The sequence below is a fragment of the Leptopilina heterotoma genome, unplaced genomic scaffold (genome assembly GCF_015476425.1).
Source record: "Leptopilina heterotoma isolate Lh14 unplaced genomic scaffold, ASM1547642v1 Lhet_148, whole genome shotgun sequence".
Classification (NCBI taxonomy): domain Eukaryota; kingdom Metazoa; phylum Arthropoda; class Insecta; order Hymenoptera; family Figitidae; genus Leptopilina; species Leptopilina heterotoma.
The window spans coordinates 642,016-653,260 of record NW_025110866.1 but is presented as its reverse complement, the minus strand read 5'-3'; the positions used below and the strand labels follow the sequence as shown (position 1 = coordinate 653,260).

Below are 11,245 nucleotides of genomic sequence, written 5' to 3'. Positions count from 1 at the left end.
TATTTATTTTTTATAATATCAAATTGAGACAAAAAACGTATCAAAATTTTTGCAGGGCAACATTTTGAATATGTTTTTAAAGACATATTCAGAAGATTTCCGGATGATTTCTGTCAAAAATTCAATTTTCGGATGATTTCCGTAAGTCTCTTCCGGAAATTTTCCGCAACTCTTCCACATGGGTAGTAAAAGTAAAAACGAAATTATTAAACGTTTACTTGTTTCAAATTTGGAATTTGTTTATAACAATTGTTTATTAAGTTGTTAAATGATTGTGGTCAATATTTTTATTTCCAAGATTTATTAAGAGAACAGTAAAAAAAAGTCGAAAGAAGAAGACACTATTTATCAGCTCCAATTGTTGTCAATTCTTAATTTGTTTATAAAATTTGTAGAGTAATGATAAGTTTATAAAATTGTTTATAACACAGTTAAATAATAATGTTAAACAAATTTTTATCCTCAACATTCATTGCAGCTATAAAAATAAGTGCGATATGTAAGCAAAATTTTTTTCCCAATATTTGTGTCTTTCAAAAAACTGTTTATAAAAATTGTTTAAAATATTGTTAAATTAGAGCAATATCCAATGCACTTGAATTAGATTACGATGTTTAATTCTTTTAAGTGCAAAAAGGTTAAAAAAAAAGGTGTTCTTTCTCTACCGGAATTACCCTGGGTAAATTATTTCTTTTTCGAAATGTAAAACTTTTTTTTCTTCATAGAACGTATATTTGTTAGAAAAGATGAGAAGAAAAATTGTGTTATAAAAAATATTGTTCTTCCTAAAGAAAGTTGGTCATCGATGGTATTTTTTATAGTCACAAAGTGGTCCAAGTTCCTAATGGGCAACTTGAGATGGTGAGATATTAGGACACCTGGTATCACCTGATCCCAGGAAGCCTTTGGGATTTGGAATGCAGTGGCTGGACTCGAAAGAGGAATGGGGACGGTTTGAAGAAGGAAAAGGGGTATTCGAGGGACTAACATAAATCAGGTTACACTTTGCTACTATTTCCTTGCCATTGGGAAACATCGTCGTAACCACTGGATCTTCAAGACCTCGCCACGACTGAAACAAATCTTCTGTTTCTCTTCTCTGCACCCCCCTCTCTCTCTCTCTCCTTTCTATCTCTCTTTTTTTCTCTCTCTCTTTCTTTCATTTTTATCTCTTTCCCATTTTCATCGAATTCAAAATGTTTCACTTGGAAAATCAATTCGACAAATATTTTACTTCCCGTTGCGAGGACAATTCAAAAAATAAATGTAGATAAAGAAAAAATCGTTTCAGCATGGAAAAAAATGGTCCATTTTAAAGCTTATATGATTCTTTCTATATGCCTGAAATTGACTTGGAAGCGATGCATCATGCTTGTAAGTGATGCCGCAGGCATGATTTCTGGGTTTCCGCACACGATTCCTCGGTTGTGGGGTTCTACTTTTTATTTCCCCTCTCATCCCATTTTACCCCTTCTTTTGCACAGTGAACGCGGTTTCCAGTTTTTCTTCTTCTGAAGGAGAAGAAGAAGAAGAAACCAAGGGGAAATACTACACCCTTCTCTTCGCAATACTCACAGACTTATAAATCAAACCCCTCGTACAAATCACACCGGAGATTTCCCAGTAGTTCTCCAAAAGACTTCTTCTTCTTCTTCTTCTTTTTATTCTACTTCCTCTTTCTCTTTCCTCCCTTGTACTCTTACCATCGCGAGACCCTTTTCTTCAATTCGCCGCTTACTCTTTTGTACCATATTATTTTTCACACACCTCTTCACTTTTCACTCAACAGTTTTCCGACAAAAATAAATCATCAAACGCAAATTGAAAGCGGAAATTTAAATTTTTTTTTGAAAATTCTTTATGACTGTATAGGGAAATGGCTCCTTTCATTAGCAATATTTTATATGAGTAGAATATTTTTGTATGTCTGCATAAATCAGGCCCAGTTTGTTTGTTCCAGTTTTCTAGAGATAATAGCAATTTATTCCTTTTTGTAAAATGGTTTAATTAAACATTTTTTTCTATGGTGAAAAAAATAGTAAAATAATAATATAATAAGCATAAATTGGGTTGGTAATGTGTTTGTGATTCAAAAGAGAGATAACAGTGTAGTCAATAAGAAGATGCATTTCATATTAACAACATTAATTTATTCAAATACAATAGTGAATGCAATTTTAGTTTACAATCAAAATTCAACCTTAAAAAAGAACGATGTATGTAAAAGAATTGAAAATCCACATTTTTATAAAGAAAATTGTAATTAATTTCGTATAAGAAAAGAAAACTATAACTTTAAATATAAAGTAAGTATTGAAAAATGCATAACGAAGAGAACAAGGAGCATAACACGGTGGCCAATGTATTCATACATGAGGATCCTTCTTTCTGCGCATAGAAAAAAAAAATTAGTGTTATACAAAATCAAGAATTCTCTAATTGCGGATTATAATTGATTCCTTTTTGACAGAATAATAAATTTAATTAATTTAAATTAAGATTTTAATTCTTAATATACCTACCCCACTAGTAATTGGTCTCTGAAAAATAACATTAAAAGAATCAAGAATTAGTAAGAATTTTACTGTTCTCTTTACAAATCTTCGAGATATAAATTATTGACCACAATTATTTAACAACTTTATAAACAATTGTTATAAACAAATTCCAAATTAGCAACAAGTAAACGTGTGGAAATTTCCTTTTTTCTTTAACTATTTTTTTTCTAGAGGAAAAATGAATCTTGAAACATTAATTTACTTATTAATATTGTTTAATAAAGTTATAAACAATAAATGAAGTAAAATGCTGTTCTTGCCATTACTCTCACATAAAAAACGTATTTTAATTTTTGTTGCATTTGAATTAAGTCAATATTAAACAATTTTTTTATATTCAATTTTATTGTTAATATGTACTTTGTTTGCAACAATTGTTAATAACTTTATTAAACAATATTAATAAGTAAATTGAAGTTTCAAGATTCGTTATTCCTTGAGAAAAAAAGATAGTAAAAGTAAAAACGAAATTATTAAACGTTTACTTGTTTCAAATTTGGAATTTGTTTATAACAATTGTTTATAAAGTTGTTAAATGATTGTGGTGAATATTTTTATCTCCAATATTTATTAAGAGAACAGTAAAAAAGTCAAAAAAGAAAGACACTATTTATCAGCTTCAGTTGTTGTCAATTCTTAATTTGTTTATAAAATTTGTAGAGTAATGATAAAATTATAAAATTGTTTATAACACTATTAAATAATAATGTTAAACAAATTTTTATTCTCAACATTCATTGCAGCTTTAAAAATAAGTGCGATATGGAGACAAATTTTTTTTTCAATATTTGTGTCTTTCAAAAAACTATTTGTTTATAAAAATTGTTTAAAATATTGTTAAATGAGAACAGTATGCATTGCACTTGAATTAGATTGCGATGTTTATTTCTTTTAAATTTGGAAAGGCTTAAGAAAGGTGTTCTATCTCTACCGGATAACTCTTAATATACCTACCTGAGTAGTTTTTCTCTGAAGAATAACATTAAAAGAATCAAGAATTAGTAACATAAGAATATCAAGTTTTCATAAAATATGCGAAGTAAACTTAGTTAAATGTAAAATAATGTTTTCTTTCAATGGTTTTTAAATGAATTCTTTTATATTATTATTCGCACACTATAGGTATCAAAAATAATTACATTTTCTTGTTTTTCCTGCTACAAAAAAAGTTTAATTTATTTAAGTTAATTAAGTTAATTTATTAGGGTAAATATTTTCATAGAAATTATATCAAGAGTATTAATTTTTTGTCAATACTTTTACTTTCTGTAGATTCTCAATCTAAAAGGCAGAAAGAGATATTTATATTTAAAGTCATAATATTAAGGGTCTTGAAAAAATGTTAACAACAATTTAAAAATTAAATTCTGGTTCTTCCAACCAGAATTTTTTTTAAGTGCATAAAGCAAAGTTGTTAATGAAATTATAACCAAGATAAAACCATTAATGATAAAACTTGACAGTGGTTTTAAATGAAATGAAAAACTGAATGAATAATGAATTATAATTATGAATTATGAATTATAATAATATTCACATTATAATTAAAAAACAACTTACCATTGTTTCCACTTCCTAATGGTGACAATAGAAAGTCATATTTATTTAATTTATTTAAAGAAAAAAATGGTTCCTAGGGCTAATAATCCCTTTAAGGCACTTTTCCTATGTGACGGCCAAAATTTCAGGCTTTTTTCAGGTATTTTTGTTTCACAGAAAATAAAATATAATTCTATAACTTATTTTACATGTTATAATTGGTGTCTAAAAATATACCAAAAAAATTTTTTTAGTGATTTTTCAAATCATTTAATAATTATTTTTATGAGTCAAAGGTGACTCCTTTGAAAATGCACGGGTGAACGGTCGCAATGATAACTTTCTTCAGTATTGTCTGAAATAAAAATATCAAACGTAGTTTTACTCAGTAGGCTTACTGTTATCGCGTGAACCTCAATAAAAATCGATTTTTTCAAACCGTCACATAGGAAAAGTGCCTTGAGGAACAGCTAACATTTGTTTATAGTTAATTACAGTATGAAATTTAAATTCAAAACCAATAAAGTTTACAAATTGATCGCATTAATAGTAGTAACAATTATAATATTTTTAATATTCAGTATTGTTATACCTTGTGTTGTTGCTCCCATCCCCTCTTATTCTAAAGAAGAAAAAGAAACAAAAAAGAATAATAATGTAAATAATACTATTTGAGAAACCTCAATATTTTAGTACAACAGAAAAATATATACACTATTAGCTTTTAATCAGGATATTCAATATTTCTTGACAATACATTTCTTTTAATTTAATGATATTTTTATAAATTGTCAATACACTTACTGACTCAGCTTGTTCCTGCAAAATTTTAAAAAATTTATATTTTTTATTATGGTCAAAATGATTACAATTAATATATGAAATGATGATTTCAACTTATAATAATTAAACTTCGCTTTGTGAAGTATCACTACTACCTTAATGTAAAATGATTATATTTAAAAATTTTTGTTAACTCTAAACGAAATAAAAGTAAAATACTTCTCCAGTATTTTATTAATTGTAAAGTAGTGGCAATGTATAACATAGTTTTAAAATATTAGCAAATAAATCAGTTATAGAATTTTTTAATTATGTTTGACTTACACGTATTTTAGAACTCTACAAGAGAAACAAAAGGGAAAAGCATTTTAATTCTTATGTTTCAAATAAAATCAAGGTGAATAAAATTCTTTTTTCAATGTATCTGCATCTATTGTGAATCGTTTTAAACATAATGTTAATAATATGAATTTAAGGGTTTATACCTCTTTATTAAATACACTGTAAAAAAAGGGAGTTAAATTTTAACTCCCCCGGGGGGTCTATAAAAGTCGCACCCATTGGGGAGTTAATGCCAGGGGAGTTAAATAAAGAGAGTTAAAACTTTACACCCAAATGCTAACTCCCCAAGGAAAAAATAACTCGCGCGGGTGTTAAATGAAGGGAGTTAGAGGGAGTTAGTAAATTAACTCTCTTTTGGAGTTGATTTTTAACTCGAAAAATTTCACTCCTAACTCCCGAGTCCGTTAACTCCCTAAATTTTTTACAGTGTATAGTTTACCACAACTTTATGTAATTTGAAAATATATTTCAATTTATATGAATCAATAAGAAAGATTATAGAAAAACTCTTATTTTTAAAAAATTCAAGACTTTTTAAGAGTCAGAAATAATAGTTAGCGGGAATTGATTATTATTGATTACCTTATTATTATGAATTAAGATACATTTTTGCATCAAAATAAAATTTTTTTAACATTGCAATTAATTTCCCTTTCTTTTTATACTTCAGGCTTAGAGTGCGCCGTATTACCCGCTCGGGTAGGGTAACTTGGCGCAGGTGCACTTTTTTTTTAAACTTATAATTAACTTATTTATTTAATAGTCAATACGATTTTCACTGCACATTTTTAACATATTTTACTTTCGAAATCCGTAATAAAAATTTTTTTGATTTCTTAAAGTTAACAAAGTGGTATGAACCCTTATTAATATAAGTTCTATTCATTAAAAGGAAATATGTGTACTTGATTAAATACAATTTTTAATCGAAATTTTTATCTTATTAGTTGGTAATATATCCATAAATTTTTTTTTTTTTTAAATACCATGAAAGTTTTTGTCGCTGCCCCCTGTAAAAAAATGGGTTTTTTTTACATAACAGTCGAAATATTTAAGTGCTGTTTATAAGTTAAAAAAATGCAATCTTTGTCAACCTTAGAATAAATGATAAATTAAACTAGTGATTTTTAAAAATATCTTACTGATAAGTGAATTAAAATATTAGTTAATTAGGGTTTAACGTACGGAATTCTGACTATCCTAGGGGAACAGAAATTTGTGCCATATTTATAATTTTTGATATTGTAAATACACTTACTTTTTTAAACAATTTGTCCTCAAAAAATTTAAAAAGTTACAATTAATCTTAAAATACAATAAAATTAATACATTTAGACAAGTTTTTTCTGAGTTTTTTGATAATTTTGAAATTGTTAATTGATTTCGAAAAATATTTTTCTGAAAAAGCAGGTTTCTGTATTACTTTATTGTTTATTAAGACGGTTGTGCTGTCGATATACATGCAATCTTAATGAAGTTTTAAATAAGAAATGATTTGGAGAGATTGTTAACTTCTTCCTTTAATATATATTTACTTAAGTTACACTTACCGCATCCCTTATTTTCTAAAAGAATTAAAAAAACAGAATGAAGTCTTAATTGTCAATATGAGAATAAAAAGTGTTCATAAAATATGTTAACTATATGTTACACTTATAGAAATTTTTTCTCCTTTAATCCCATATAAATGTTTTTAATTTTACATATACTTACTTCTTCCAAATATTTCTAAAAAATGAATTACCAATTATTAATTGTAATTATTAAATTTATTATTATTTTTATAAGGTCTCAACAGTGTGCGAAGTTGAGGCAACAAATGGTAGAGTTTTTGAATACAGCTAAATAAATGAATATTTTTGATTTTTCACTTGGTTACACTTACCTTTTCTGCAGTCAACTAAAAAAGAAGAAACAAAGAATATAAGCACGTTAATTCATGAAATTAAAATTGTTTTTAAAAATATGCTAATTATATGTAAAATTTATTAAAATTAATCTTCATTTAGTACAATCTAAATTTTTTTATTTACTTACATTTTCTATTAACCGCTGAAAAATAAATTAAAAAGAAATGATGATTATTATGTTTAGATTGTAAAAATAATTATAGCGATATTTTTAGAAAAATAAATTTAAAATAAACAGATGTTTTTATTCTTTATTTTTTTACTATCCATTAAAACTTCGCTTTGTGAAGTGTTGCTACCACCTTACAGTAAAATGTTTGTATTCTTATTCATTTCTTAACTCTAAAGTGCAGTTTATGATAATAGAAGACATTTCCAGTATTCTAATGACTATAAAGTCAATATATCACATAGTTTTGAAATATTGACAGATTAATTAGTAATAGGATTTTTTAATCAGGTTAAACTTACATTTAATTCAGCAGTCTGTGAAAGAAATAAAAGTGAAATGTATTTTAATCCTTATGTTTTAAATCGAATATATTTTTGTATTACGAATATTTACATTCTGATCTGCGTAAGAAGGTATTATAAAAATACAACTGACAGTCAAAATTAAAAATGAAAAATGATTCATTTTCACTTTTATTTAGCAACGACTTTGAATATTTCACAATACGAAAAATCCACTAAACTCTTCCTTATATACTAAAGAATTTTATGTTCTTTCTAATGTATCTCTAAAAACAATATTTAAAACGTGATCTTCAATCGTGTTTTAAGATAAGTAACAAAAAAATTTATTTTCAAGAAAATAAAGTTTTCAACTGATTATAATATTGAAAAATATTTTTATTCTTAAATTTACAAGAAAATGATCTCGAAACATAAGAGAACCAATTAATTATAGGTACAAATTATTTCTTCTTGAAAAAGCAAAAAATCTCCATGTTATCATGGAACATAATTTTCTAATTTTTTTACGAATATTTGATGAGAATTAAACTTTCTATTTGTCAATCATTTAATTTTTTATTGCAGCATAATAATTATTGCAAAGTGTTAAGAAAAATTTTCCAAAAAATATAAAATTTTAAATATTTTGCTAAAAATGAAAATAGTGATTAATTTTTATTTTCGGAATCACTGATATATTAAAAGAGAAATAATTTCAAATATTTATTAAATCTAAATTCTATTTTTTTTTTTTTTAAATATTTAAATTATGTAGGTAATGTATTTTTGAAAAAAAATTCTATTTCAAGTTTCATTTAGTTGTTTTTAAATTTTTAAAACAATTAAATATATCTTGAACATTGGCATGTGGAGATACGTGATTTTTAAATAGAAAGTGATACGTAAACTTTTATGGTTGTCTAATAAAAAAAACTTTAGTATTAAACTTCATGATTTCGGCTTATCTTTTAGATTTTTGTATTATGAAAAAATTTGTATTTTCTTGTTTCTTTTGTTAAAAAAAATATTAATGCATTTTATACACTGTGAGAAAATTATATTAAATTTTGTAAAAGTATTTCATAATTTGGGGAAAAAATACGAAATTTTGATATAAAAAATACTAAAGTTTAAAAAAAACGGAAACTTATGTGAAATTTAGTATAATTATATCAAATATAAGAATTTTAGTTTTTTAATATAACTTTACTTAATTTTATATTATTTGATTCACTGTTTAGTATTTTCTATGTCAAAATTTCGGTTTTTCCCCAAATTGTAAAATATTTAATTTATAAAATTTAATGTATATTAAAATATATTTTTTGAAAATTAAATAAGCTTCCTTTGGAGACTACCTAACATTTAAAATTTAAATAATTAAAATATAATAGCATTTTATAGAAGAAAAAAAATATTTTGTAATTGCAATAAGGAAATTTAAAACCGAATCACAATCAAGGACTAATTTCTCATAAATAAATAAAGTATTCAAAAGAATTTTTCTTCTGAAACTCAAATAAACTCTTTTTTTTATTTTCTAATCGTCTCTATGTCTATTGAAAAAAAAGTGGGTTGACGGTAAAAAATATTGATTGTGTGCATATAAATTATAATAGTGTATCTCAATTGATTCATGATAAACGGAAGAGGGACTCGTAAATCCAATGTATATGGATTTGAGAGTGACTCAGGTGTCCGATATGTCACCTGCTTTTGTGGGCAAGAATTCTCTCTCTCTCTTTCTCTATACCTCGGAGTCGCGCATCCTGAATGCGGACTCTACGCTGGGGGAAGTCAATACACTATCTATTTTTTTTTCTTCTTCTTTTTTTATTGAAGAGAAAACGTGAAACGAATCCATTTTCTTCTTCGATTCTCTCTATGTATGTGTACAGTATGCTGCAGTAAAAACAATCAGTGTGTTAGCATTTGCACAAAGCTTGTAAGCGCAATTTGATCAAAAATATATATATATATAAGAAATGAGAGAGGTAGAGGAAAAAAAAACTAATTTTGTGTATACAATAAAAAAGAAAACTGAAAAGGACAACAGTTTAAAAAGCGACTAACAGAAAATATCCTTCAATTGTTTCGTTTAAATATAAAGTTTTATAAAAATATTTCATGTACCGATATTGTAATTTGATTATGTAAATTTGTTTCTTTTTTATGTGGGGGAGAAATAAACTAAACCAAAATACATATTTTCAAATTGTATATAGAAGAATATTTTTATATTCAGGAAACTATTCTTCAGGTGTTTACTCAAACACAAATGATGTTACATGAAAAATTCTTTTGTTTAAAAAATGAACTGTTGACCATCAATCTATTATGTTAATATAAATGTAAATAATAGATTGGCCTGAAAAGTTGGAATGAATTTTAAAAATCTGTCTAGAGAAATCTAATTTAAATAAAAGAAAGAGAATGCAGTGAGAAAGTATAAATTTATTTATTTAGTTTATTAGCCAACTATCTTTTAATTAACAATTAAATAATCGTGCTTAATAATTCAATTTTTTTAAAATACCACCTCAGCTATTTTTACAAATACACAGAACAAAACATTTTATACATTGAATTGAAAAAATAGATTTGAAAAATCTCGAGTAAATAAACTGTCTCTAGATGTGGGATATTTTGTTGTTACGTCGTTAGCTAAACGCGCTAAACTTTCCTGGGCACCATTGGCTGTTAAAGTACTAATAAAATTCGATTGTGGATTACCGCATAATCTATTCTGTGAATTTCGTCCTCAACTCAAAGTGGAAAGTTCCTTGTGGAAACAATGTCGCCTCAGGTTTAACTCAATGATTAACAGACTCAAAATTTTACACGAAAGCTTTCCTCCTTTCAAAAAAAAAGTATAAAAAAATCTTGCCTGGAAATTCCCAAATCTTTTTTCTCCTGGGCTATAAATAAATATTTTTATTAAATTATAAATATAAATTATAAATTAAAATTTATCGATTTGTAAAAGAAATCATTAAATAGTTCTTTAAATTTTAATCCTTCCTCCACGAGGAAGAGAATTTTTTTGCTGATCGTAAAGAGGAAGCAAAATATCAATTTAATAAACATCTGGATATTTACATCTTTGTTTAACTTTACATTGAAATTAATAAAATTCTTTTCTGTAAGTTTAGAAAAAAAAAATTTTATCAATTTTTCCAAATAAATAGTATTTTTTTCGTCTTGTGTGGTAAATGGAAAAAATTTTTCTCTAATTATCTATATTAGCTTGAATGCACTCCTCCTTCGAAAGCTCATTGGAAAAAAGCGCGGAGCAAATATGGATATAACTTTTTTTTGCGTGTTTGCTTATAATATATATAAATATAAAAAGAGAAAACGAACTCGATTGTTGGTTTAGCTGAATTTGCAGTTTTTTCCCTCTTTTCTTTTATTTCGAAACCATTTTATCCATCGCGCACATATAACGCTTTTGAAGAAGATTGCATGACCATACAAAGTTTTCATAAACGAAAAATCCCGAAAGACTCGCTTTCATGGAGAATAAAGCACTTTTACTGTGAGAGAAAAAAGGAGATGTAAGCATTTTGGACACTCTGGAGACATCATAAACCAACACTATAATCCTACGATTGCCCCTCAAGAATATATTTTAATCCTTTTTCATCAAATTTTAAT

The 11,245-nt window shown here is 25.9% G+C and overlaps 1 protein-coding gene across 2 annotated transcripts; it reads right to left on the bottom strand.

Moving 5' to 3' along the window:
- Positions 1-2,128: 2,128 nt before the first annotated feature.
- LOC122498347 lies at positions 2,129-7,845 on the bottom strand. Of its 2 annotated transcripts, none has more exons than XM_043606037.1 (17): positions 7,698-7,845; positions 7,604-7,618; positions 7,260-7,274; positions 7,108-7,122; positions 6,936-6,950; positions 6,773-6,787; positions 6,408-6,422; positions 6,209-6,232; positions 5,205-5,219; positions 4,902-4,916; positions 4,690-4,719; positions 4,119-4,133; positions 3,816-3,839; positions 3,698-3,712; positions 3,513-3,527; positions 2,523-2,540; positions 2,129-2,388 (listed from the first exon to the last, which is right to left on the bottom strand). In XM_043606037.1, exons 1-17 carry the CDS (start codon positions 7,767-7,769, stop codon positions 2,296-2,298), a joined length of 426 nt encoding a protein of 141 aa, XP_043461972.1. In that variant the 5' UTR covers positions 7,770-7,845; the 3' UTR covers positions 2,129-2,295. The 2 variants fall into 2 exon arrangements, with proteins under 2 accessions (XP_043461972.1, XP_043461970.1); XM_043606035.1 differs by having other exon boundaries at positions 3,698-3,715; positions 7,698-7,841.
- Positions 7,846-11,245: the final 3,400 nt, after the last annotated feature.

Bases quoted from the DNA above. Each gene is read 5' to 3' on its own strand.
- LOC122498347 (XM_043606035.1), bottom strand. From the start codon at position 7,769: ATGAATCATTTTTCATTTTTAATTTTGACTGTCAGTTGTATTTTTATA.